General features: G+C 32.8%; 2 protein-coding genes across 5 annotated transcripts in view; one reads left to right on the forward strand and one right to left on the reverse strand.

Moving 5' to 3' along the window:
• The first annotated feature begins 524 nt into the window (after positions 1 to 524).
• Positions 525 to 23,655, forward strand: LOC111514594 (lysocardiolipin acyltransferase 1). 3 transcript variants are annotated; one of them, XM_023170854.2, is made up of 7 exons: positions 525 to 667; positions 3,254 to 3,593; positions 4,161 to 4,267; positions 10,399 to 10,612; positions 13,275 to 13,471; positions 13,521 to 13,705; positions 21,350 to 21,745. In XM_023170854.2, the coding sequence occupies exons 2-7, from the start codon at positions 3,536 to 3,538 to the stop codon at positions 21,699 to 21,701; spliced, it is 1,113 nt and encodes a 370-aa protein (XP_023026622.1). In that variant the 5' UTR covers positions 525 to 667; positions 3,254 to 3,535; the 3' UTR covers positions 21,702 to 21,745. The 3 variants fall into 3 exon arrangements, with proteins under 3 accessions (XP_023026622.1, XP_023026621.1, XP_074026786.1); XM_023170853.2 differs by having other exon boundaries at positions 3,283 to 3,593; XM_074170685.1 differs by lacking the exon at positions 4,161 to 4,267 and having other exon boundaries at positions 3,283 to 3,593; positions 21,350 to 23,655.
• LOC111502450 (uncharacterized) overlaps positions 23,641 to 27,700 on the reverse strand; it is a 30,185-nt gene continuing 26,125 nt past the window's right edge. For both annotated transcript variants that reach the window (XM_074170683.1, XM_074170684.1), the window contains one exon: positions 23,641 to 27,631. In XM_074170683.1, coding sequence (XP_074026784.1) covers positions 27,416 to 27,631 — 216 coding nt within the window. In that variant the 3' untranslated portion in view covers positions 23,641 to 27,415. The remainder of the gene's footprint in view (positions 27,632 to 27,700) is intronic.

Consider the following 27,700-nt stretch of genomic DNA (forward strand, 5'->3'; position numbering starts at 1 on the left):
TTTGACTTTCATGAAGTCAACTGAAAAAAATGCCCATTATGTTATCTGTACATTAATACTTCTGTTACTTCGTTTTGATTGAGATGACAAAATTAAATACTTCTGCATTTATGTCTATTCTAATTTCTGTCATTTCGACAAATCAAATAAGGTTTCTCAGTTCTACATGATTTAGACCTACTATTAGCTGAAGCGTTGGACCTATCAAAATTTTGATATTTACAATTTCTGTATTTGAATTCTAATGTTGCCAAAAACTTCTCATAATCGTTACTTTGAGGATTCCCAATGAATAATTTTTATAATTGACTTTTATTTTGTTACCACCGTTATAATTTTATCAGTTCGGCTTAAAATAAGATTGAGACCCTGGTAAGTTGTACGAGTTGTATATTTTACCAAATGGCTTCAGATGAAGGAAATTTAAACCATTTATAGATTGATATATAATTGCCTAATAGGATTGAACTTGACCGGTTTCATCGAAATATACAGAAGCCATATTAAATATTCTTCACCGATTGTATCATTTAAACTCTTTTGTATGTAGCATACCTTGGTGAAATAACAATGCCAATGTTCCTCAATACGCATATGATGGCTATCACAGATATTATGTATTTTAAATATTTTTTGTTAATACTTATTCTGGTTTTCCTGTATTGAGGTGAGTCTTAATGTCATTGATAAACGGTAAATAACCAATACAAAAAATATTAAGTTTCTGTTCCTCTGGTGTTTTGTGAATTGAGATGGAAGAAGTATTTTTTTTTGTTTCGTTTTGCAGATATTTTTTATTTATTCTAATTGCATTTTTCAGTTTGAATACCAAATATTAATAAGGGTAATTGAAGAAGATGTCATTCATGAAAAAATCTACATATAATGAAGTGGTAATAATAGGTATAACACTTTCATGTACTAGATACATGTATTCCTTTCAGATGTCTACCGAGGGCTCTTAAATTGAAATCAACATGGACATAATCAGAATATTACTTTTTTATTTATCTTTTGATTTTCATGGAATTATTTTAAAGCAGCTTGACTGCATTAACCTTTCTGAAATAAAACCATTAGACACCTGTGCAACATCTTCCATTTGGAAGATTCGTCGCAAGTAACTTTCTATATATGAATAGGAGAAATTACTCTCATTTGGTCAAACGACCACCGATAGATCGGTTTTGCGGGTACTTGCCCCTCGTCAGTACCGGACAGGTCATTTCGAAAGGAGTGAATCGTCTGAGTACCCCGAACAAACAACAAAATTAATTACAACTAGGCATAAACTCTATCTACAGTTGACTCAGTAGGATGCCCACTGCCTAATAGAGGCAAGTGGTGAGGTGTTTTTCACTTGAACTCGGGCATGTTATGCACCTCTCCGGAATATCAGTATTATTTTCCCACCTCGGAGTATGTTTGGAGTTGTTTCCGGACTTTGTTTGCAGGTGGGGCATTGGGCATCCTACTGAGTCAACTATTAGAAAGAGCTTGTGACTACCTACTTGGAATTAATTTTTATTTGTTCGGGATACTCAGACGGTTCACTCCTCTGAAATGACCTGCCCGGTACTGACGAGGGACAATTATCCCGAAACCGGTGGTCGTCCCGACCGCATTAAATTAATTTCTGTTTTTCATATATAGGAAGTTACTTGCGACAAATCTTACAAATGGAAGACGTTGAACAGGTGCCAGGTGGTTTTATTCAGCTTTCTGAGTGGCATTAGCTGGGTTAGTTAGCTAGAGCTATGAGACCTAATATCATTTCCTTTCTATAAAAGTCAAGGCCTGCTTCGAATATCTTTATATGTTAAAACAAGAAACCGTATTAGCTATTTTTTTTAGGAAAAATTTAAAATAACCATTCGACTGGGCATCCTCTCAAATGGTGGTATAGGTACCAAATTTTATCAAAAACTTATTTCTCAAAAAGTCTAAAAATATAATTCCATTCAGATTACTTTCGAAGAAAAATGGACCGATAATCTTATCAAGGGTTATTTCACGCAACACATTTATTTTATGGGAATACTTTTTGCCTGTTTGCGATTATAACCCAATTAGAATTATCCGCAGACCAGTACCTTGAATTTTGGGTGAACGTAGCTTCATAGCGTAGCGTAGAAGTTTATACAATCATTCAAATATTTTTCTTGAGCCCACAAACAGAATTCTAATCTTCTTTTTTCATATCTCGGTTCCAGAGAGTGTAAAATTTTTGGATTGCAAAAATCGTTAATACGATTTCATATATTTTACACTATAAAAATATTCGCAGCAGGTCTTGGTTTTTCTAGAAAGAAAATATGTGTTCCATCCCAAAGTGCAGTTTTTTTTCAATATATATATAATATATATATATATATATATATAGACTCATTCTTTCAAAAATTGTTCTATATCAACTTTCTTGGAACCCCAGATTGAATATCAATATTATCAGTCGTTTCTGAGAGATGAAAACTTTAGAAAATTCCCGAAATAGTTACTAGAGAATTCACTTAGTTAATTTGATGTCATTTTAAGTTAATAAATCACAACAAATGACTTCAATGATACTGACTACTGACTTGGATTTATTTAAAATCACTTTGTCAATAAATAAATTTGTTAATTGAATGGAACAGTTTATTGTATGATTTTCACTATAAAGGGTTTACCAAACCCGCGGTTTTTGTTAAACCCTTTATATATCATACAATGAACTGTATTAATTAGTTTTAATAAATTTTTTTTCATGGATAACGCATTCTCATTTTATCCAGAAACAATCATTGTACTATTATCAGCATACATAGTAATGTAATAATTTGACAAATTCAGACAAGTCATTATTAAAAATATAGATCAACAATGGACCCAAAACAGATCCTTGTGGAACATATAGTCACACATCATAGGAAATTCAAGTAATTCTGTTGCATTTGACCACCAAACTACTATTTTTCATATTAGACTGTATCCAACACAACACAATATTGGAAAATCCCAAATATAAATTTTGAGGAAACAGTATCGAAAGTTTTCGTTGAATCCAAAAAAACGTGTAACAACCAGGTTATTACCTTCGACTTGTGCATAAATGTATTTTAGTATTTAGTAATTGGTATTTTCTCAAAAAGTTTCGAAAAAGAGAAAATTACGGTCTAGGTATATGTCAATTTCTGATCAACTTTCACATTTACATGTATCTATTGTTGATATTCAAGAATAACTAATAACTTTTACATGTATAACTTTTCAGATACATAATAATAATTGATGATACTTTAGGTAATCAAGCCCAAAGCAGATTCCAATCAACATTTGAGGTCCATTTTCTTCTATAATTTCCACGTTTCCAGTCAGGTGCGACTATGCGAAAATGGACTAGCTCCTGACAGGGGATGCTGGAGATGAAAATCAATAAATCTCTCTTGCAAGTCTTGGAACGCGTGGTCCTGATATTAACAACGATGTAGTTTGTTGGCGAAAACTAAGGCGGCGTCTATTGTTTTTTTCGTTGTTAATCATGATTTAAACGGATATGGCAGTGATAATTGGTTGGCTTTATTGTTTTTTGTGGTATTCCAGCATATTAGCCGGTAAGAAATGCATTTCACATTTTCCAATTATTAATTCAATTTTCCAAATATTATTAAATGTTACTTTCCGACGTCAAATGATGAAATTTGTTCGTTTAGATGACATTACTAAAAATAACATCAAAGAGTATGCATCACATGTGTATTAATATTATACCTATGATTTAGATTGTTGTTGATTCTTAATACACAAAGGATATTAGATGAGTGGTTCGCTTGACAATCAGAATAGATAGATAGATAATTTATTGGTGTTTTATACATTCATCAGTATTTACACAAGTCAATACATACATATTAATAAAATTAGCTTATGTTAGACATCTATTAATATTTAAATATACAATAGATGCTTAGAATTCAAAGAACGAGTTTTTTTATAAAAAATATTTATATCTTATATAGTACACATTTAAAAACAAAGCAGTAAAATTTAAAATTGGGAATTGGCAATATGAACCAAAATAATGAATGAAGAAAGCTAAAACACCTTTCGTGTTGAAATTTCCTTAAATTAGATTTGTTTCAATTGCTTCCACAAAAATTTACTCAATGGTATTATTTCAGGATATGCAACCCTGTTTTGCCCATTACTGCCGGTGCTATTCATTTCAAACAAACTATATAGACACATAACTGATGTGCTGTTTACTTATTGGCAGTATTATCCTACGGTGAGTAAAAACAATTAACAAACAGCAACTATTGAAATTTATTTCTCATACGACATATCAGATAAACATATGTGGGTACTTATAAAATTTCCTAAAAAGTAGGTAAGTCTGCAGAGCACCAAGCTTATTTAATGACGCATTCAAAAAACACACTTTAATGTGAGATTTCGATTTGAGAGTTTACAAACCCGTGACACGTGTTTTGCTAGACAATAGCATCTTCGGACGCCACAATACTGTTTTTACAAATTCTATGTCGTGATTTTAAAGTAATTTGAATCATTTTATGACCTAGCACGAATGAAGATCAATCAGAAGTAAGCATTTTTATGGTAACCCACCTCCATTACCCCTTACTAGAATGAACACGAATAAATAGGTGTTCTTTAGTCAGTTGTTGCTTCACCTGTATGTATGTTTGTTTGTAGCTCTCAAGCTCGGGATCTGTATTTGACAGAATAAGGAATGTTCCTCAACTTGGGTTATTACAACAAATGCAAGTTTGAACAAAATAAAATTGAGTTTAATTCATGAGTTTTTCAAATTCACTTCGAAAAGTATTCAAATTGATGTTTCAAATGTTGGATTTTAATTTTTAAAGGGATTTGTTTCTAATTCACATATTGGCAACAGCGTCTATATCAAACTGAAATAATTTATACGTACCTAGATATTCTACTTTTAAAAAGGAACATTATCTTTATAAATCAACAATTAAGGCAAAAAATATAAATTATAGTTCAATACCACCTCCACAAGCCACATGAACAACAGTTGTTTTGTTATTTATTTATATAGAGGAAGATGGGTTAGGTGCACAAAATGTCATATGTCACAGAATGTCTCGGAACTCGGAACATAAGTAAATAGAACAGCACGCCTCTGAAATATGTCATCTTTGTTTGTTTCATACAGGTAACATATTCATTGTCCTTTTTTAGCTATAACCGATGTTGCCAAATGGTGAAATAGAAACGAAACCCTTTAAATGTTGAATGCATTATTTCATTCCTCTTTTTAAGTATTTAAATAATTTTTTAAAGAAAAAGGTGGAAATGATAAGTTCAATATGCGTTGTTTTAGAGCTCTTTTATGAAAACTACTTGATTTTCGTCAGGAGGAACATTCCCCATTATCGACATTGATCTATTCGCGGGCAGATGGCGCTGTACGTAACCTCCTTCATATAATTCGAACTCACTTTACATGTATTTCTTCATTTAAAAAAAGTATTTTTTTATTAACACGCGCTCTTGCTGCCTTCCTTAGGCTTGGTAGCTGATTTTTAGGCTCCCTCTCCTGAATTGGAAAATATCATTGGTAATTTTTCTAAACAATATACGGCTGATTGATCCCAAAGTTTAGATGAAATAAATATAGTTTGAAAAGACTAAAACATGAAACATACGAAACTAAAAAAAGGAAAAATTAATATAGTTTAAAAAATTAAAAAACACGCTTTTAAAGAACATCGAACTAAAAAGATGAAAAAATATATATATAAATATTTTTTAAATAAGCTTAAAACAATAACGAACGAAAAATACTAGTATTATTGTGAAAAAAGTGTGGGCGCTTTGTGCCATATTTTTTGTATATCAAGCGTCGTTTTTTACACAATGATACTAGTATTTCTCGTTCGTTGTTTTAAGCTTTTTAAAAAAAATATTTTTAACTTTTTAGTTCGATGTTCTCTAAAAGCGTGTTTTTCAGTTTTTAAACTATATCTATTATAGTGACGTTTTTATTTTAGACTGGCAGAAGGATCGCAGTATTTTTTTTTGCCGTTTGGATGCCGTCTGACCTGTTAATTTCTTCTGTCAGCATCGTACGCTTATTGCATTTTTTCTATACTTTTATGAGAGCCTTTTCAATAATCTTGTTTCCGGTACAAGTTTACCAAATCTATTTAAATGAAAAGAAGCTTTTTTCTTGACATCATATGTATTGAAGATAATTGAAAAGGAAAAGATATATAGTATATACAGTGTGTCTCATTTCTCATGGAAATTCCCCCGTATCTTCCGTAATATTCGAGGAAGAACGATGAAACTTTCAGGACTGATGAAAATGCTCAAAATGCACCTACCACCTGAATGGGGTTGGCCAAAGTGATATACACTGTCCGCCACTCGCGATGGAACACCCCATTTTTAGGTAAAACATATTACGGCGCAAAATAGTTCGCTTCCAATACCTGAACCCCTTCATTCTATCTGGAGAGTACTCTTAGGTATGAAAGATACAGATGCTGTGAGATGCTATCATCCATTTTGCGCCTATCTGAGGAAAATGTCACAGCACCACATTCTCAGATTATCGATATAGTGTGAAGCAGTGTATGAAAAATTATCGATGGCGGCATCTATTATAACTGAAGAAGATTATTCGTAAAACTAATTCTGATTGCTGAACATCCAAATTCTATCCTAACCAGAAGTGAGAGCTCTCGATTGATGAGCAAAAACTGCAAAAAATCTATATTCAAAGGTTCACATCTCGAAAACTGTACAATTCTGAGCTTTGGTTGTGAACACTTTCAATCAGCACATCAAGAACTACAGCATATCAAAATTTCGGCAAAATTCAAGGCAAGCCATTTCTCATAAGAAATGTGCGGGGTCCTTTATCAAAATATCGAGGAAACATTTTACCATCCGAAACAAAATTAATCTTAATACTCATTGCAACACCGAAACAACTGTTAATTTAAAAAGAAAAATCGCACTCGGTGAACAGGTAGAATTTAGATTATTTTACCTACTTGCTGAATTGTTGTCTGAAATCATTTGAAGGGATTGAATTACATCAGTTTCATTGAATCATGCGGTGCCCTGAAATCACCATGGAAAACAGTTGCTCATTGATATTTACTGTCAACCTGACAATATTGTTGAAAGATCTTTTTGTATTAACCCCCAGACCAGGTTTCATTGCATTTGTTGTTTGTAGTATTGTTGTTCTTTGAATCACCGTTGTTCCTGTTGTTTCTGCCGTGTTTTTGTTTCCATTGTGTTTATTGTTCCTGTATTTGTGTTGGATATTGTTCCTGTGTTCCAGTTGTTTTCTGTTCGTGAGTTCCTGTTCATATTTTAATATTTCGAAAGTTCCCATTTTAACTGATATCAGCTTATTTTGATTGACAAAGTTCAACATGGCACGTCTGTCACTTCAAGCAAAAATTGAAATTGTTTTAATTGTTGGTGAAGCGCCGCTGAATTTAATAGAAGACTGGAACTGTACATAAAATATATAATATATCTATTCGTGAGCACCGACCAAGTAACAAAGGACAGAAAAATTGTAAAACATCATATTGATGATGATACGATATTGGTGGCTCATCAAGCTGATCCTAGAATTAGTTTGAGAAACTTATCGCTTCAATTCAATATGAGCCGCAGTAAAATATGGAGGTGTTTAAAGAGGCATAAAATGCATGCGTTCAAACCCAAATTTTTACATACTTTGCACGAAGAAGATGAAATCCGCCGTATGGAGTATTGTTTATGGATGCAGGGAAATTATCTCAATGACAGGTATTTTTTAAAGTATATCTTATACAGTAATGAGGCTACCTTTACAACGAATGGTGTTCCCAGAACATGAGGTTTTGGGCTGAACAAAATCCAAATTGGGTGGTGAATTGTAGAGACCAAATATATCAGAAAGTTAATGTGTGGTGTGGTATCCTGAACGAAAATATAATCGGGCCATTTTTTTTCGATCAAAATTTAAACGGACGACTATTCGTTGATTTTCTCGAAAAATGCATTTTACGATGTGTTGGAAGAACTACCTTTGGATGTGAGACACAGCATGATTTTTCAGTTAGATGGTTCACCAGTTCACAATAGTGGCATAACAAGGGTTTGGTTGAATAGGAATCTACCTATGAAATAGATAGGACCCAATAGCCCTCTCGTATTATGGCCACCACGATCCCCAGATTTAACTCCACTGGATTTTTATTTATGGTGAAACTTGAAAAATAAAGTTTATAAGGATAGGCCAACAAATAAGGAATATCTCCGTGCAAGAATTATACAAGCGTGTAGAGAAATCACACCTAGAGAACTGAGAAAACTGAGAAAATGTGTTCGATTGGAGGGAAATTTCATAGAAGACAAGAAAATACAAAATTGTCAACAGTTAAATCATTTGAAATTGATTGTTTTTTAATTGAAAATGTGATTTTGAAAGTAGTACTTCGACAGAATTTTGAACTACATAACATATTTCGCCACAAAATATCCTTGTTTTTTTTAAATAATGGGAAAATGAGAATATGAACTAACATTAACCATCCTAAAACCTCACTGATTACATTTTTCCGTTCCTCTTACAAAATTACCATTTTCTCTCTTATTGAGAAGGAATAACTTTCCAGACAACAAAATAAAAAATAAATTATTTACGTGAAAACAAAAGTCGAGTTTCTCTTAAACCATTTCGTTCATGTTTTGATGTCAAAACAAAACAAAAATCTACTTCAATTATTACGGAAGATACGGGGGTGTTTCCATGAGAAGTGAAACAAATTCAGATTTTTCAGGACTGAAATTTTTTCAGGAAAAAAGTGTAATCGTGGTGAGTTGGTAGTCCTGATCACGAATCTGAAGGAATTTTGAGCCTATTTTGCCCCCTAATATGTTTTATCGTAAAAATGGGGTGTTCCATCGCGAGTGGCGGACAGTGTATATCACTTTGGCCAAACCCATTTAGGTGATAGGTGCATTTTGAGCATTTCCATCAGTCCAGAGAGTTTCATCGTTCTACCTCGAATATTACGGAAGATACGGGGGTGTTTCCATGAGAAGTGAGACACACTGTATATATATATATATATATATATATATATATATATATATATATATATATATATATATATATATATATATATATATGTTAAATGAAACATCAATATTTTTTTATCAATAGATAGTGTTTCATTCTCATTTGAAAATAAATATTATTTTCCTCTCCAACATCATCCATATTGTTGTCATAGTATCTGGGGCAAGTAGTCACATAGGTAGTTGAGGTGTATAAAAAACATTCAAATGAATATTTTCAATGAAAGTGGAATAATATACGTAATTAATTATTTCCAGAAAGGGAAAAAAAGTATCTCATTTTAGGAAAAAACATATTTGCTCCAAATCATAGCTTCCTTCTGGTAACGAAAATACCAAAAATATCCATCAGGCCGCAATGCTTGTAAACTAAAAATAGCCATCCTAGCGAAAGTATGTTTAGTCAGTCTAAAATTCAGTGAAACTCGGAAATCACAAATATGGTAAATGTAAACTTGTAGCCTGGTATGGCAAATGTAACCTGGTAAAGGTAACGCTGTTTTTTCCAATATCGTTGGGAGACGAACCGAAATGAATACTTGAAGCCATAAGTATGTATCTTTCTAATTGTTTCTTTTATTGGTCGGTGAAGATTTGCCTATACCTTTGATAACCAATTTTTGTTGATGGTATTGATAACATCGTGATGGTAGTCACATGTGACTACCAGCCTGTCAGACAGAGACAACCAGCCCAAAATACATTTCAAAATATAACCCCCTGAAATAACTCTGAATCAATATTCATTCATAAAAACGGATAGTGCTATCATGAACCACAGATGTCACATCAAAAATACATGAAACGATATATATCTACAGATAATTCTAGTATACCTACTTATGTGACTCGACACAAATGCACAAAAATTTTGCCGCCAAAAAAAAACAAATTTACATATATTCCTCCCACAGTATGAGAGTGAACTGAAGTGACGTTAGGATGGAGATATTGCTCTTGCGATCCTTCGATTTTGTTCGATAAACTCTTTCGTTCGTTCAATTTTTCAATATGGCCGCTGTGACAACCAACCCGTGAGACAACCATACCTGATCTTCCCTACAGCTCTGTTAAAAACCGAGTGTTTATTGAAATTTAGTCAATACTGTTTTTTGAGAAACGTAGGAAGATAGGACATTATATTTATATGCACTTTCTTTCAAAAATAAGATAAGAAATTGAAGTGAACTCTTACGTTATTAGTAATCATCTTCTCGATATGCTTCAATATGAATTGAGAACTAACTTTTTGTTGAAAATTTTACTCATTTTTAGGCTTTATTGGAGTTGATGTGTGGATGCAATGTTCAAGTAACCGGGGATCCAATTCAAACAGGAGAAATTTCAGTTTTGTTAATGAATCATAGAACTAGAACTGACTGGAATTTTTTTTGGCCAACTGTTTACCACTGTATTATTGGAAAGGGAAAACTAACACACTCTACGAAGTTTGTTTTGAAAGATGTTATTAGGCACATTCCAGGACCAGGTGAATTTTGCAAATACTTTTCATAGTAATAACTGTTATATTCTAGCGACAAATTATTGGCTTATTCTTTAATTTCGGACGACTACACTCCAATTCACTTTCAGTATAAACACAACTGAAGAAGTGTTACTTAAATACTTTCAGTCAACATTTTATACAAAATAATAACTTCCATCAGTACAAATAACAACTTTTGACAAGCAGGGTAAAAATGGAAAATAAAAAATCGGCGATTTGAAGCCGCCTTTTACAGAATATATCGATTCTTGAATAACATTTGCAGTAGGCCATATTTTTCATATTTATCGTGAAACTTTTTTGTGTGACATTAACTTACTATTTTAATGGAAATTAAATATTGAACAGAAACTGGATCCTGATGACAGAAATATTCCATAGTCACCTTTAAGATTCAATTTTAGTTCAAAGATTGTTAACTTTCATGACCCGAGGTAACTGTGTCAAAGCTATTTTTCGGGTTTTTTGACCGTGGTCTGCAGATTTTTATGTCTGACATGTCATCTACGACTACGGTGGACATCATCAAAAACGATGAGGCAACTGACGAAGTGCTCCTATTACATCAGATTCTACCAATCTTACTCATTCAATTATTTTCTTCCTTATCTGGACTTACAGAGTGATGCACATGAGAGAAAGATAAACTCGCACTGAATTATAGTCGAATCCCGGATATTATTTATCGAGATACACAAGTAACTGTGAATCGTTATAAATGGCCTAACATGGGTTTTCTCGTTAACCAGATATCGTCCCCTTACTGACGACAAACCTCAGAAGTCTTCTGAAAACGTGGGAACAAATGATTAACGAGGTCTCACCTTCCAATATGCGATTTCTAGTATGGTTAAACGATTAAAGTGAATATATTGAGCAACCCACGTGAGACACTCTCTTAGAGCGTGCAATTCAAGATGGGGGTGATTTTATGAGTAGACCTAACCAACTGGTTACCAATTGACAAGTTTATAGATTTTATCAATGTGGTAAAACAGGCTATGAGTGGTTTTTTTAATAAAGTGAATACGACGTGTAAAATGAGTTGAACCTTTTCATAATAAGAATGAATCACCCTGAAGGGAATCAAGTGGCCTGTCAACCGAACATTTTTTGTGAAAGTAACTTTAGAAAAAAGAAGTCTCCAACCTGTGATTTCCAGATGGCATAGAAACATTAGACATTCTCACAGCGGGTTTTCATGTAGTATTATAATATTGTAGTATTGAATTCCATTATATTTACGGATCTCCATTTCACGAACTATGATAGGAGAAATATATTTTGTAGCTGGCAACTCAGACAACATCGTCAGTATAATAAAATTTGTAGTGGTTCAACAGAAATATCCATTATCACTGGCGACAAGAAAATTTCTTCCTACATAGAGCTACAAATTTCCAAGAGAGATTTGGAGTTAACCTTTTTTTTCTTGGTGTGCTAGACCAAAATTATAGGTCCCTTCGTTTTTCTGAGACGTCTTTGACGGGGGAATTATATTTGAAATTCTTGTCGGGGACTCTGGTTGACTTGTTTGAATATTCTGAGAAAATATCAGTATTTCCAACATGATGGAGCTTCGCCACATCGCTGAACTATTTGCAGCTATTTTCTCAATTCGACAACGGCAGGACGATGGATAGGAAACAATGGTCTTATTAAATGGCCACCATGTTTACCTGACGTGACACTTCTGGAGTTTTCATTGTGGGGCTTCATTAAAGACAAGGTATTCGGCTCAACTTTTGGCAATATTGACAAACTGAAAGAAACAATAAGGAGGGCTTGCATAGCCGTAACAGTATTGAAAGTTTCTCTGCCTTTTTTATGTACCTATCGACAATTATGGTTTATTGCGAATATTTCAAAAACAGCCACAGATATTCTCGATCTAATTCCCCGAAATAGAAAACGTTTTTCCAATTTAACCGAACTTTTAGGTCTTACCTAAGATATATCTGAAATATAGTGGGATCCGCTAAAAACGGCCTGTATATGTTTTTCAAGTTGTTTCTTAAATTCCATTGCATTTTTTTATTCCCTAAATTAAACATTTCGGTTATCTATTTGAAGTTTCAAATCCGTAAAGGTAAAGTGGGTCCAAAAATATTGTTACGTTTTTCCCCGTGGGTTGACCAATAATTGACTGAACAATAATCAAACTTAACTTTATTTCACTTTAAATACTATAAATACTTCAACTAAAACTTCAACGATTATTCGAATGTCTATCGCCTTACTAGATCGCTTCGCGTACCGCACTGTTACATCCACTTAACTGTCTCGACACACTCGTCTAGCGTTCATATATCGTAATCAAATGCGCAAGAAAATTTCGCCGGAATTCCTTCGAAATCGGTAGCATTATTCTCGCTGCATCTAGAGCGGCAGCGAACATTCACGCACTCTTAGCTACGTCACAATTGGTTTATGGCTACCAGTGGCGGCCGGCGTTATTTTCTTTAGGGCATGATTTACAACACTATATTCCGTAAAAAAAAAAACATTTTTAGCTATTATCCACATTCAAACAAAACGTATATTTAATGATTATTTTTTTCTGTTTCATCAGTCTGTCTGGTAATGAGAAAGAAATGTTTCTTGGTACTTTTTTTTTTCGATAAAATAGATTTTGATTTTCTAGGTTGGGTGATGCAATTGGCTTGCTTCGTTTATATAAAAAGGTGTTGGATACTGGACAAAAAAATACTGTTGAAATACATTGATTATGTATCTGATCTGTCTTATAAACATAGCTTATTAGTTTTTCCGGAAGGAACTGACTTCACCAGAGAAACAAAGATAAGCAGCGACAAGTTTGCCGAAAGAAATAATATTCAGGTATGAAAAATCATGATGAATTAGAAAATGTTTCAATATTTTTTTTTAGAAATACGACCATGTTCTCCATCCCAGAACAACTGGTTTTGTTTACCTTACACAACAGCTTCTTTTGAAAAACAGTTTGGACGCAGTCTACGACGTGACTTTGGTGTATCCTGATACCGTTCCACAAACTGAGAAACTTTTACTGAAAGGTCAATTTCCAAAAGAAGTCAAAGTACATTTCGTGAGGTAAGTTTGTGAATGAGCAACACACAACATCTTCATTCTAACTAAAGCAAGAAATAATTTATTACTGAAAGTACAACAAATTGGATTTTTTGTTCATCAAACTATTAGGCCGATCAACATTAAACTTGTTGGCTATTTACTCAACCATACAAAAATATATCCAGGATGGATTTCCCAATATCAAATTGCCAAAACATGTCAAATGATCTTCATTATTGGAAACCGATAGGTAACCGCTCATGCACACCATTAGGGTCTGGAAGAGGATGAGCGGAGCCAATGAACGCTGAATAAGGATTAAAGAATATTAAATAGTTATTAAATTTATAAAATGAAAAAACAATATAACAACATCGACTCCCAGTTGGAGTTCAAATAATATTATCAATGCAAGTTTCTGTTGGAAATAATTCCGCATTGTTTTGTTTCCTACATTATTTAAACTTTTGCTGTTCTGAAGAGTTGCAGCAAGATATTCTTGCTACATGTTTCAATTTATTCCGTTCTCTACCTTTTGTTGAGGTTTCAAGTTTCTTCTGGAACAAAAACCAGGTTATTTTGTGCCCTATATAAATTAAACTTTTTTAATCTGTGGAAATCTTCTTTTCTTTATGGGGTTTTTAAATTTCGGTTATAAATTTGTCAAAGGATGAAGAAGAAAGGAAGTTTCACATCAATCTTATGAGGATAAAATCCACTAATATAGCTTATATCTTATATCTGGTCTATCAGGCATATCAGGAGCGGTTTCATAAATTCTTCGCCTCAGTTTTTTACACCGCCGTTTTCCTTTATGTACATGCATGATTTTCTTCTCATTCCTTTAGAATTCAGCAATTACATTACTAGACATCAAAACAATATAATAGGATTGAATAGTGATTTCATTGTTCTCCGAGATCAGTGAGGAAAGACTTCATCATTTAAAAATAATTCTCAGCTTTAGTAGAGAGTATACGTTCTAATTTGCTGTCTTGGCACGAATTTTCCATCATAAGAGAAAACTTCATCAACCAACAGAAATTCTTGCGGTTTTATAATTTCAAAATCTTTATCCCTCCCAATAAAACTCATAGCCGCCATGAAACATTCTGGTGTCGTAAGGTCCATTAATTAAATCGGTAAGTTTTATCTCCATTGGACACCCTCTGAAGAGCTTATTCACTATTTTGGCTCTAAATGGCGCCCTTACTTTAATTAAAACTTCACCAAGTAATCGAACATGTAACATTTATTCACTGTTAGATTTACTACCATTGATACCAACATGATTTTCAATTCTACATTTAGTTGTCTGATGATTGCTCCGAAGACATGAAAACCATAATTTGTTTGTCACGATTTTCCACCGAGTTTCTATGTCATCTATTTCCATTTCCTGACAGCCATTGCTTTTGTGCCCGTTAGAATTATAATAAATACATATTATTGATTTTGAAGATATGACCATTGTTTTCTCAGGTTTGCGACTATTGTAGGAAGTTTTGATTGAAATTTTTGAACAATAAGACGTCTCGCTCTAGATACATTTAGATTAAGCATTAGGATGTCGATGTCGTTTTCTACGATGAAGTAAAAAACGACAATTCGATGCAATTCTGCAAGACTTTCAGTTCTTGCAGAATTGTATCGACAATTTGGTTAGGTTTGCCAAATCTCACTTCTAGAGTTTTTATAACTTGTTCTGATTATTAATGGCTAGTTTCGCTTCCTTTCTTGAACATCGTTGATACACACACTAACAGCGCCCGATCCAGCTATTTCGCCGCTCCGGGCAAAATAATATTTGCCGATATTAATGAAATAAAATAAGTTTCGTTTTAAGATATTTATTAAAATCCAGCATCCAGCACAGCTTGAAGGACGCAGTGTGACCACATTTTATTTTTGTAATCTACTAAAATATGATGTGAAATTTCAGTGATGTCAATAGTAATATATTATATTCCAACAACTTTTGCGTAGGGTGTGGTTTTTTTTTGTTTAACCATCTTTCAAATTTTCGCCGCCGACGCCGCGCCTCCCTCAATTTTGCCGTCCCGGGCAATTGCCCGGTTTGCACCCCCTAGATCAGGCGCTGCACACTAAAGATACTTTTCGAGAATGAATGTTGGTCAATCGTCTGGCTTCCAGTCAGATGTAGAAAAGTTTCTCTCAATTGATTGTTTCGAAAACAACATATCAGATTTCGCTTTGAAAGGTGTTTGGGTCTGTATTATAACTTATCAACATCTTCGTGTCTTTTTCTTCCTAATTGTATTTTACTTCCTCATTGAATTTGACTTCATTTATTCCGTCGGCCTTTAAAACGTTTTTCAGGAATTGATAATAATAATAATCTTCATTTCAAAAATATGCCGACTATTACAGCTTGTACACAGACAACATAATGAAATAATGTCAACATTTCTATAATTCGGTTTGGTCTAAATGGTCACTAACAAACACTAACTATATGGTTCTAAATCTATTAAATATTTTTTATTTCTTTCTTAGATTTCTTTATGCTCTTCAAATCTTTGATTCGATTAGGCAATTTATTGTACAGCTTCATTGATATGTAATGAGGAGTTTCTTCTGTTATGGTTAACCTATGTATAGGGAGCACGAAATCATTTCTTCTTGTTCCATAGGAATGTTGATTAATATTGTTAAAAAACAGATGCCTATTTTTTAAACAAACATGAAGCATTCATAAATATAAAGAGCATATATCGTCATTATCCCATTATTCTTGAAGACATATCTACAGGATTGATTATACTTCAAATCATTGCTCTTTTCTGAATTACAAATATTTTATTTGTATTACTATTGCTTCCCCAAAATATGATTCCATATCTAACTACAGACTCAAAATTGAAAAAATATAAAATTTTTACGGATTCTTTGTTGAGATATTTGTGAACCACCCTTAGTCCATACGAAATTTTGCTCAATTTGTTGGCTGCATAATCAGTATGTTTATTCCATTTCAAGAATTCATCAATATGAAGTCCTAGAAATTTGGTGTCTTCTGAATATTTTATAGTAATGTTTTCAATTTTCAAATTCTGAGGTCGTTTTATCTGTAATTGATTAGTTCTAAAAAGTATAAGATTAGTTTTAGATTCATTCAAAATTAACCTATTCCTAGTGAACCATTCTTTTGTATCATTAAACATTTCCATACCCGTTTTTACTACTCCAGGGTATGTTTCAAGGCCTTTTAATAAAGCAAAGACTGTAATTGAATTATGTGTGTTTGAATGATAACATAAATCGTTTATGTAGATAATAAATAACAAGGGACCCGCAATGCTTCCTTGGGGTATTCCCACTTTCACTGCAGCTATGTCAGATTTGTATGTTCGACCATGTTTGTTAATAATTACTATTTGTTTGCGATCTGTTCGGTAAGATTCAATAAAGAAGATGAAGAAGTGTCATTTGATAATCCAAAGAAATATTGGTCTACAGTCGGATTTTGTATGATTACTTCCAATTACAGATTGGCGTTCAATAACGTTTGTTCTGACTAAAACCATCTTTTCCCATTTTCTATGCGAATTCGAATATCGCTGCTAGTTTTAGAATTTTTCGATGGAGTCGACGAATGCCGTTTTTTTCGTGGTTCTGATTAGCGAAGGTTATACCGATGAGAAATTTATCGAAAAGTTGGTAGTCTGTTGGCGAGAAGTTTGGGGAGTACAGTGGGTGAGGCAGAACTGTGACTCTCAAATAATTTAATTTTCGGATGATGATTTGTGAAACATGCGGAACGGCGTTGTCGTGTAGCAGGATTGGACCTCTTCTGTTGACCAGTGCCGGCTACTGCTGACGCAGTTTTTGGTACATTTCATCGATTTCCTCACAATAAGACTGTTGTGATGGTTTGGCCTAGTTGCAAAAAGTTATAGTGAATCACACCAGTCGCTGATCACCATACAGTAACTAAGATCTTTTTTGGTGAAGTTTCGCCTTTGGCAAGTGCCTGGATAGTTCATCGATGTCTAACCACTGTCTTGAACGTCCCCTATTGTCGTGGAGGATCCACTGTTCATCACACGTGACGATGCGATCCAAAAAAAATATCGTTTTGGTTGCACAAAAGCAAAGAAGAACAGACTTCGAATCGTGACAATTTCTGTCGAAGGTTCAAATCGTGGGGTACCCACTTTTTGAGCTTTTTGACTTTTCCAATACGTTTTGAACTAGCAAAATCAACATAGGATCTGACGCCCAGTTTTTCCACCATCCCATATCCCGTTTGTGATGGGTCAGTCTTCACAAGGGTCTTCAAATCCGCGTTCTGGATTACTGTAGGTGTAGGTCGACCACTTCGGGGCTCATCTTCGAGGCTGAATTCTCCGGAACGAAATTTCGCAAACCAACGTCGAATAGTGTGTTCATTAACTCTATCATTGCCAAATGTCTGGCTAGTTTTTGGGGTGTTTGGGCTGTCAAATTCACAAAGAAAAATTGGGCAAAAATCGCTTCCACTGCATAAGCTCGAAGGAGACAAAAAATTGTAATTTGGAAAAAATAAACAGTATCAATGTATACAGGGTGTTTCAAATTCGATCATCACCATTGGGATCATGGAAACTATGAGATATGAAGATGGCTATATTGGGGCAAAGTTGCGCATTTACCTGACTATCAATATCCCGTTGAGAAAGTTCTGAAATTAAGAGTATATCTGGAGATACCCGGAAAAACAGAAGTTTCGGAAAATGGTTTTAATTTTTTTCTGGCCTTATTTTTCGAAGGATTCGAAAATAATAATTGCATTTCTACATTGCCACTATTTCCCTGCTAATGGTGTTTTCAGATTTGCTATGCGATGTTTCGTCTTGCGGACACCATCATCAAATTTATTTTTTCTTATGAGCGCTAGATTGGATTGGATCAACAATCAGAATTTGATAAATGAGGTGTATATGAGGCAAAACAGGCTTTGTGTCCTTTTCAATTAAAATAGAACTTTGAATAAATAACGATAATTAACTAAAATGTAAAGACACAAGTGAATCACAGCAAATGCTCAAAATTCTGGCCTTGTTCATGATAACACAATGCCTCCTTCTTCCGAACTCTCTAACAATGCTGTTTTGATGGTCCTCAACATTTTGAGATTCCCTCTGATATCAGAATTTATCCATAACACGTAAGTCTGGAGACCTTGCTGGCCACCTCACCGGCCCATTATTCCCTATCCATTTATCACCAAACAGTCAGGTAATTAGATACTCGTTTGGTAGTGTGCGGTAGAGCACCATCATGTTGAAATCAGATGTTGTTATAGTTAGCCTGAGGTAGATCATCCAAATAGTCTTCGAAAATCGACATTAAAAACTGGTGAAAGGTTTCTCTATTCAGAATTCTGTCAAATAAATAAGTACTCAAAATTCTATATTTATAAATTCCTACCCACACGTTAATACTAAATCACACTTGAGGTCAAATTTCTTTGAATTTTCTGGGGTTGTTTATGCTCCAAATGTGTTCGTTATTTTGGTTGAATATCCCACAATTCGTAAAAGTGCTTTCATCCGTCCAAATTACATTTTCCAGGAAAACAGGAAAATCAGGTCTTCTTATTAGCCAATTACAAAATTCTAATCGCCTTTCGGGATCACCTGGATGCAATTTTGGAGATATGTGTATTTTGTAACATTTTAAACTGCTTTTTTTCACATGTCTCCAAGCACTTGTATGACAAATATTCATTTCAGAGGAAATTTGACGTGTAGATTTCCTCGGGTTCATGTTTATCTGCAAATTATTAATTTTTATTGAAAAGGACACAATGTCTATCTTACCTCATACATACCTCCTTTATAAAACTTTCTGTAGTTTCCTGGTCCATTCTGTCTCCGTATTTTTTCCTCGGCTTTTCAAATGAACCAAACTCGGTGAGATTTTGATGCAATAACTTGAACATAGTTCAATGTTTAAAAAAAAAAAATCTGTTTTTCCGTTAATCAGCTGCCGCCCCCATACGAACGACAACTCTCAGAAGTTGAGAAACTTGTGCGAGCTAGGGACTAACGAGGTCTTACCTTTTAACGTGTGATTCCTAACACGGTTGTCGTGGTTGTCGTCTTTCGAGATACAAGTTTAAATACATTTCCGATGTCCTAACACTGTTTCTATCGAATTTGTTATAAATTTGTATCATATCTCTTTTTTCTTCATTCGTGAAAGCCATTTTTCACCAAAACTTCAATGACTCGTACAATAACAAAATGTCATTGAGTATAACAAATTGAACGTCAAATTTAGAAACATCAAAGTCAAAGCATACTATGATAACAATTTTTTTTTCAATATCTCCAAGTTTTCGAAAAAGAATGATAACTTATAATACATCATTGAAAATGTTAAGTCTGGTTCTATTCAAAACAGAAAAAATCCAATGTAGCGCCTATAAGAAAAAATAAAGTTGATGATGGTGGCCGGAAGACGAAACGCCGGATAGCAAATCTGAAAACACCAATATGTAGTAGGGAAAAAGTGGAAATGCAATTTATTTTCGAAGCCTTCGAAAAATAAAGCCAGAAAAAAATAAAAACCATTTTCCGAAATTTATGTTTTTCCGGATATACTCGGAGTTTCAGAACTTCCTCAACGGCATATTGTTAGTCAGATAAATGCGCAACTTTGCCCCAATTAAACCATATTCGTATATCTCATAGTTTCTGAGATCCTAATGGTGAGGATCGAATTTGAAACACCCTGTAGAGCACAAAATTCTCTATCAATAAGTTTATACTACGACGCAGTAGTATGAATATTAATTGAGATATGGAGCTACAAATGCACATGACACTAAAACTGACACTAACACTTTCGAAACAACCTAAAAATTAAGACAATGGAAGTTCAAACATCATGAAAAAACTATGCCACGCCGCCCATGCCATACAAAGAAACTGCCGACGTGTTCCGTAACTATTTAGTTTTTATGCCATTTGATTATACTATACTTAGAAATAAGAAATGAAATTATTTTTCTCACTTCTATAAATACATACCATCTTTTTCTACAACCAACTTTTGAAACACAAAATTGTGCAATTGTAGAACTTGTATCATTACAAGTTCTACAATTGCTGCTAAGATTACAGTAATCTTAGCAGCAATTTTTTGCTGATAAAAATATTTATTTTCTGTATCATATTTGTTCACGAGATAGAGCTGTTACTATAGTTAACAATCTTTCTCTAATACGAATGATTCATACATGCAGTCGAGGTGCGTTGAAATTAATCGAATCTCAGGCACTACAGTTTAGGTCGGATATTTCCTACACTGATGAGAGGTTATACCTCAAAACCGGTCTGTAGGTGATCTACTCGAAGCAGCATGGGCCTGCTGCTGGATGAACGGGAAAAATCTGCGAGACTAACCTCTATGAGGTAATTTCCATAAATGTCTGTCGGATATAATTCAATACTCAGCATAGTATTAGCCGGGAAGTAGTTTTATTTTCCGGTAGGCATTTACCAAAACCTACGGTGTAGATAGTTGAGAGAGACTGATATTTTGAGATCTTATTAATTTTTTTGTATCATATTTTATTCAGGGAAAACAATGAAAAAATTACATTGAAATACTAATTCTAGTTGGATCCTAAGCCAAAAATTATTTTTTTTACAGGTATCCCAAGACTATTCTTCCTACCTCAGAAGATGGTTTAAGGGAATTTTTAGAGAAGAAGTGGTCAGATAAAGAAAAAACACTTAAAGAGTACAGAGCCACTGGTCATTTTCTCCACGGAAAGATTCTGAAAACCAACAAACAGTGGGAACTATACATTGCTTTCATTTTTTGGACAATTCTACCTTACGTCAGCCTATACTTATTCTTTGTTGTTGGTTGGTTCAGGTGTATAGTTTTGGTACACACTTTATTTTTAGTAGGTTTGAATGTGTTTTCAGATGGTTTTCAAAATTTTGAGATTGCTCTCCACTATTGGAAAAAGCGACTGAAAAATGGGAACATTCTATGAACAAATTGTCAAAATAGGGTAATTACAAAAAAAAATAAAGAGAATTGTGAATACATGTTATGAATTAAATACAGACATATTAATGGAAAGTTAACATGTTTTTGAAAATTAAAATCGATGTAGAACCAGTCCCAGTTACTGTCAATTATTAAGTTGGATCATATATGTACTAATGTAGCTGGGGCAATATTCAAAACCCTGTAACATTGAAATGAATCCATACATTGACATAACAGCATCGTAACCCTTCTCCTAAGTAGTCACCAAAGAACAGAATGTGTACCTTTAAATACCTTTCAGCTAGCTTCCCTTTTTTGAATTGGAAAATATTTTGACAATTCCATTGTCTCACATATGGATAAAAAATCAACATACTTTTTCTGTTCTATGACTGGAGCATAGTACTAAGCAAAAAATAAAATAAGTGGAGGTATTATTAAAACAATTTTCATGAGATTCGAAATATAATGAATTTGCAAAGTCTCGGGCTCATGTAGAGTTTTCACTCTTTCTCTCTTTTAAGATCACTTATTAAAAGTTGAGTTGAGAGAGTCGAGACTTGGTAATAATACACTATTTTTATTGAAATCTGATTTTGAACAATTTGTAGATGTTTTATCTTTATATGCATATATTTAACAAAACTGAAATTTTCAGATTATCATATAGAGTCCAAAATATGGTATATTTAGAAATGATTGGATATATAGAAGGTTTGTCCAATTACAAGACAGAGATCAGAGTTTCTTTGACAGGTTTCCATCAATTTCTAAAACAAAAAACATTGCTCACATTTGAATATAAAACATGTAAAGGCATTTTTTGTTCGGTATCGTCATAAATTGTTTTTAAAAATGTTGATAATTTAGTTTTATTCTTTCCAATAAAAATTCGGTGAAGTGATCACAATTTCCAATATTTAAAAAAATCTGTTTTATTGTTCTCAATAAGTTAAAGAAATATATATAATTCTCATCGAATCATCATATCTGATTTACTACACAATTACAGTACCGCAATTATACAATATCCTTTTATTCAACTTTATATCTCTTGCCAAGTTCCTCGAATTGTTCTATTTTATCTTGGACCCGCTATTTGACTTTCTTTTTACAGTACCATGTTCTGGAAGGTATTTGATTCAAATTCCAGTTCAACAGAGAACAGTTGTTTTCTATTTAGTTCATTTAATAATTCCAACAATTTGTAGGTATTTGTTTGTATCTGTGACTACAACTGTAATTTATATTATAATAACTAGTTGACAGAAGTAGATAATAATTTAGTGCATAAATGCAACTTTTATAGATATTCATATAATTCATTCATCAAAGATTTTTTCGATTAATTTGAATCAATTATTTTATTTATATCACATTTGTAAATTTATTTCAATTGATATCTTCCTTTTTACACAAACATAATTTAATATTTCTCAGATTCATCATTCTTTAAATGTCTAGTAATAAAACTACTGAAAAAAATCACTCATTGGTTTTGTGTAGTCTCAACTCTACCTAAGACAACCAAAGTAAACAGAGGCATTATAAACGTAACGTAGATTAGTTTTAGCAAATCTAACCTTCGAATCTCCATAGGTACTTTGAATTTGTTGATTTTTTTTATGAAGGAAAACAAAAAGTGACCTAAAATCAGATCTCCAACTCCTGTACAAAACGGAAAACTTTTTTGGGTAACTTAATTCTAAGTGAACAATTAAATGAATATTCATGTAACGGGGTTACCAAAATATTAGTAGTAATCAAGTAAACATACCAATAAAAAAAAGTAAAAATTTACATATCTTGGTAATGCCCTGTTTATGTTATTATTATTATTATTATTTTAATATTTAGAACTGTGAATTGAGGTGCCAAACTATAAAATATGACGTATTTTGATGTAATTACTATGCCAAGTTCAAAAGTAGAAATAAATGTAAAATATGGTGGTATATTTATTTCCTCATTACATGTGACATAAAACATAGTTTATACAAAATGAAATCTGATGCACATCATCAAGGGCGCAATCAAATTTTAGAGTAACCAGATTGGCAAAAAATTATTGAATATTTGAAAATATAACCTAAGATTTGAATTGATCAATAACCAAATATTAAAGGTATCATCGGATCTGTGGCCAACAGCATACCAATGAAATTCAAAATTCAATATAAGCCATCCCATGCATTTGAATCTGTGGCTTGGTGCCACTGCATAGCATCATTGATGAGGTGCCACCGATTCTATTGTGTGGGAAGTATAGCATTAGTGGAAATGGGATCAATGACAAACAAAAAGTCAAAGATTGTATAGCGAATATAAATATATTTGACATTACAAAAATATGTTTTTTAAACAAAAAAATATAATCAAAGAATCACTAAATAAAACTAGTTTCAATTTTTGAATACGTTTATCTGAAGTAATAGAAGCAACTATTTAAGGTGCCTTCTATATTTAAAAATGTTTTTAATTATTTCTCAAATTCAAACAGATATTTCAAAATACCAAAATCAAATCAAGATATTGTTTCAATCAGGAAATCAAGTTATCACTCTTTATACATATTTTCAACTGAGTCTTGTTTCCAACATATTATCAAGACATACTAACAAACTTTCCAATACAGTACAATTCTGTTTTGAAAACCAGTTTGATTTCATTGAATAATTTTAAATTCAACCTAGAACTTTATTTCTCATATTCAAAGTGTTGTGTTCTCTAACAGTTCATAAAACGAATATTGTTACAACCGTGGTGAGTTTTTAACCAAACCCAAGCATTACATCTTCTAGTCTCAAAATATATTTCTTCACTGTCCAACCCTTTAACTCTTCTACCATTTCAACTAAGGATCATAGTCACAAAAGAATGAACAAAGTGAAAAAGTCTGGAACACATATGATAAATATTTTCACCTTAAAAAAAGTTCTAGTTTTTAGAAAATTTGAAACATTGTTAGTAATGCCCAAATTAGAAATATGTCATAGACTCTTTATGTCATGAAGGTAAAACAGAACTTGAATCTGACACATCAGGTGATGTTAGTTAATCTCGTTTCCTGACGATAATTGATAAATATATCATTGATAATAGATTTTCCACAGTTCTGGTATATAGGCAAAATTAATTTCGTCAAAATAATTTAATGGAAAAAATCACAAGTCAAAATAATTTTAATCAAAGGGCTTCCCATAAAGTATATATCCACGAATATATATTAGAAATTCTTGAATGATTACGACAATCATACTTAATTTCAAAAGATGTGTGTGACGTCCAGTATTCATTAAATAACAAAGAGGACAAATGTTAAAAAAGGAACAAACCTAGTTATATGATTTATGGATAACCCTTCATTAAATTACATATGCAAAAATTTCACTTTTCGCTATAATCAGAGTTCATTATTTTTATGTTGGAGAATATTTACCGAAAAATAAAAATTTCAAGGAAATTTTCTGAAATATTTTCGTTAGGAGGTAAACATTGATCAAATAGCAGAGGCACTACTGACAACAATCAAGATATTTTTTGTCTGGGATTCCAATAGGATTATGCTATCTTGATGAAGTAAAAAAAAATGAAAAATGAGATAAAGTACGCATTAATTTCCATAGAAATGAAATTATACATCACATACACCTAGAACGTGCCTAGGGGTATTTACTGCGCATCCAAATCAAATGATGAAATGTGTTGGGTGAACGAGTATCTCCGAAGTTGAGCATTGATGTACTCCACAAAATGGTTAAGGCTTTCGCGGCTGAGGTTTTAAGTGTCACTATTTTCATTCAGGTTTGAAGGCCATAGATTTTTTGGAATTTCTTCCTAACGTTCCGCTGGAGCGAGTGTCTAGCTTATTCAGTTCATACATCTTGATATATTCCATTAGTTTAATATATGTGTGTGACGAAAACAGCAGTATAGAGTGGCTATATTGATTCATTGTATGGAATTCTGTTCATACACACCAATGTTGTCATTAATCATGGTTATTTGTTCGTTTTATCACAGTTTTTATTCACATTGCCTGGTTTCAGCAGTGACGGGAGAAGTTTCTGTTTTGTTGGAATTGTTAACAAGAACTAAGAATTGTTTTATTCGATTGTAAAAATATTTGGAAAATGAAAAAAAAAAGTTCATATTTCATTCCACAGGTAAGAATATCAGCATATGTTTATCTTACAGATTTTACAGTTATTTTTCACTTTGTAGATTTTCCACATTGTCCTGATCATTTCAATGAAAATATTAGCGACTTGAATGATTAAAATGAAAAAGAATTCCAACTTTTTGTTCTACCGGTGGTAGAAGAACTTTCTGAGACCAAATAAAAATAACTATACTATTTCAAGAAATAATTACCATCTGAAACTACAATCACTATATCTTCCTGATCAGCAGTGCATTATTTTTCATCACAGCAAAATATGCCTCTATCAATTACTAAGGAATAAATAGTCTGAATATATATGATTTCATTATTGAACATTTTACAATCTAAAATCGAAGAAATATGTGCAGTTTTTGGAACTAAACAAGTATGACTGCCGCCTTTTGTCACTTATTCGCGCAAGAAGATGCGTGTTCCTGTCAGTAGTATATAACTTCATTTCTGTAGATATTTCTACCTTCGGTAATTTTGAATAGATTCAACATATGTTTAATATACTCTGTGAAAATATTTGGGTTCTGAAGAAATATTCACAATATACTCCAATTCACGAAATAATTTTCAATTTTTTTTACGCAACACAGAAAAATTAATACTGCTATATTATTAACATTTCAATAAGTTCTTGAGCATTTTAAAAGTACAAAGGCACAACATCATGGCAAATATACATCTCTTCATCATTCCAAGAGTCTCGGCGATAAAGTTGAGAAAAAGCATATTATTTTTATATACTTTTTATAAGTTGAAATACTGAAACCTACATTACAATCTTAATGCAAACACTGTAACCTGCAAGCTTTTCATTTAACATATTTGAAAAGTATAAATAATGCAGATACAATATACAGCCAACTAAAGTATTATTTGTTACCATAGTAACTTTAAATAGGGGAAATTCTGTTTTGAATTATATCTGCCATCACCCTGTATAAGATAGTCTCACTTCTTTAAGTAGCTGAATGAAGTACGTACTGTTAGCAATGCCTGAATAAAATATCAACCAATCAAAATATACTCTCATGTTGAATATATTAATTGTATTCAAAATATATTCCATCGTATCTATGTAATATTACAAATTCAAGAAGGGTAGGTATCTTATAAACTGAAGTGCACCGATCAATTACAGATGTTCAACTATAGCAGCCATTTATAGTAATAACGTGTTCAATAATTCTCTAATAGTTGATATTTTAGCCAGCCAATTTTACCATTCAACATTCCACAAATGGAATATAACAATAAATATACATTACTTTCTACTGGAGCAACTTTCCCCATATTACAGTCTTATTATCAACTGCATCAAATAATCATAAAAATCGATATAGTGAAAACTTACATGAAGTATTAATTCTTGGTAAACTATATTGGTTATTTATGAAACTATCTAAGTACTTCCACAATTGAAAATAGACCCTTCAATATAAATATATATCACAGGAGCTAACTGCATATATAACAGCTAGTAACCTTGTGCAAAAAATTTGTTCCTAAACATTTGACTCTTACTTTCTTTCTTCATGAGTTCAATTTTGGTGGTATTGAGGCCGTCCAGCAAGTTCCAGCAAATAACGGTCGGGGTGGTCCAGCCAGTCAGCAGCGCTCAGCTTCACTGTACGTTGTCTTTCAGCTTCTTTAACTTCCCATTTTTTCACCTCCAACTGTCTTTCTCGACTCACCTGATCTCCACATCCCCACACCTCAATACATTCTAAATAGTACGGGATTTTTTGCCACTCAACCTATCAAAACACAAAATACATACAATCTGTATTGAACTGTAAGTTTTAAGTTTAGATTCCTCTAACTTA

The sequence above is a fragment of the Leptinotarsa decemlineata genome, unplaced genomic scaffold, assembly GCF_025532065.1.
Source record: "Leptinotarsa decemlineata unplaced genomic scaffold, Ldec_3_MD MMD2_P_RNA_scaffold_9, whole genome shotgun sequence".
In the NCBI taxonomy this organism is placed as follows: Eukaryota; Metazoa; Arthropoda; class Insecta; order Coleoptera; family Chrysomelidae; genus Leptinotarsa; species Leptinotarsa decemlineata.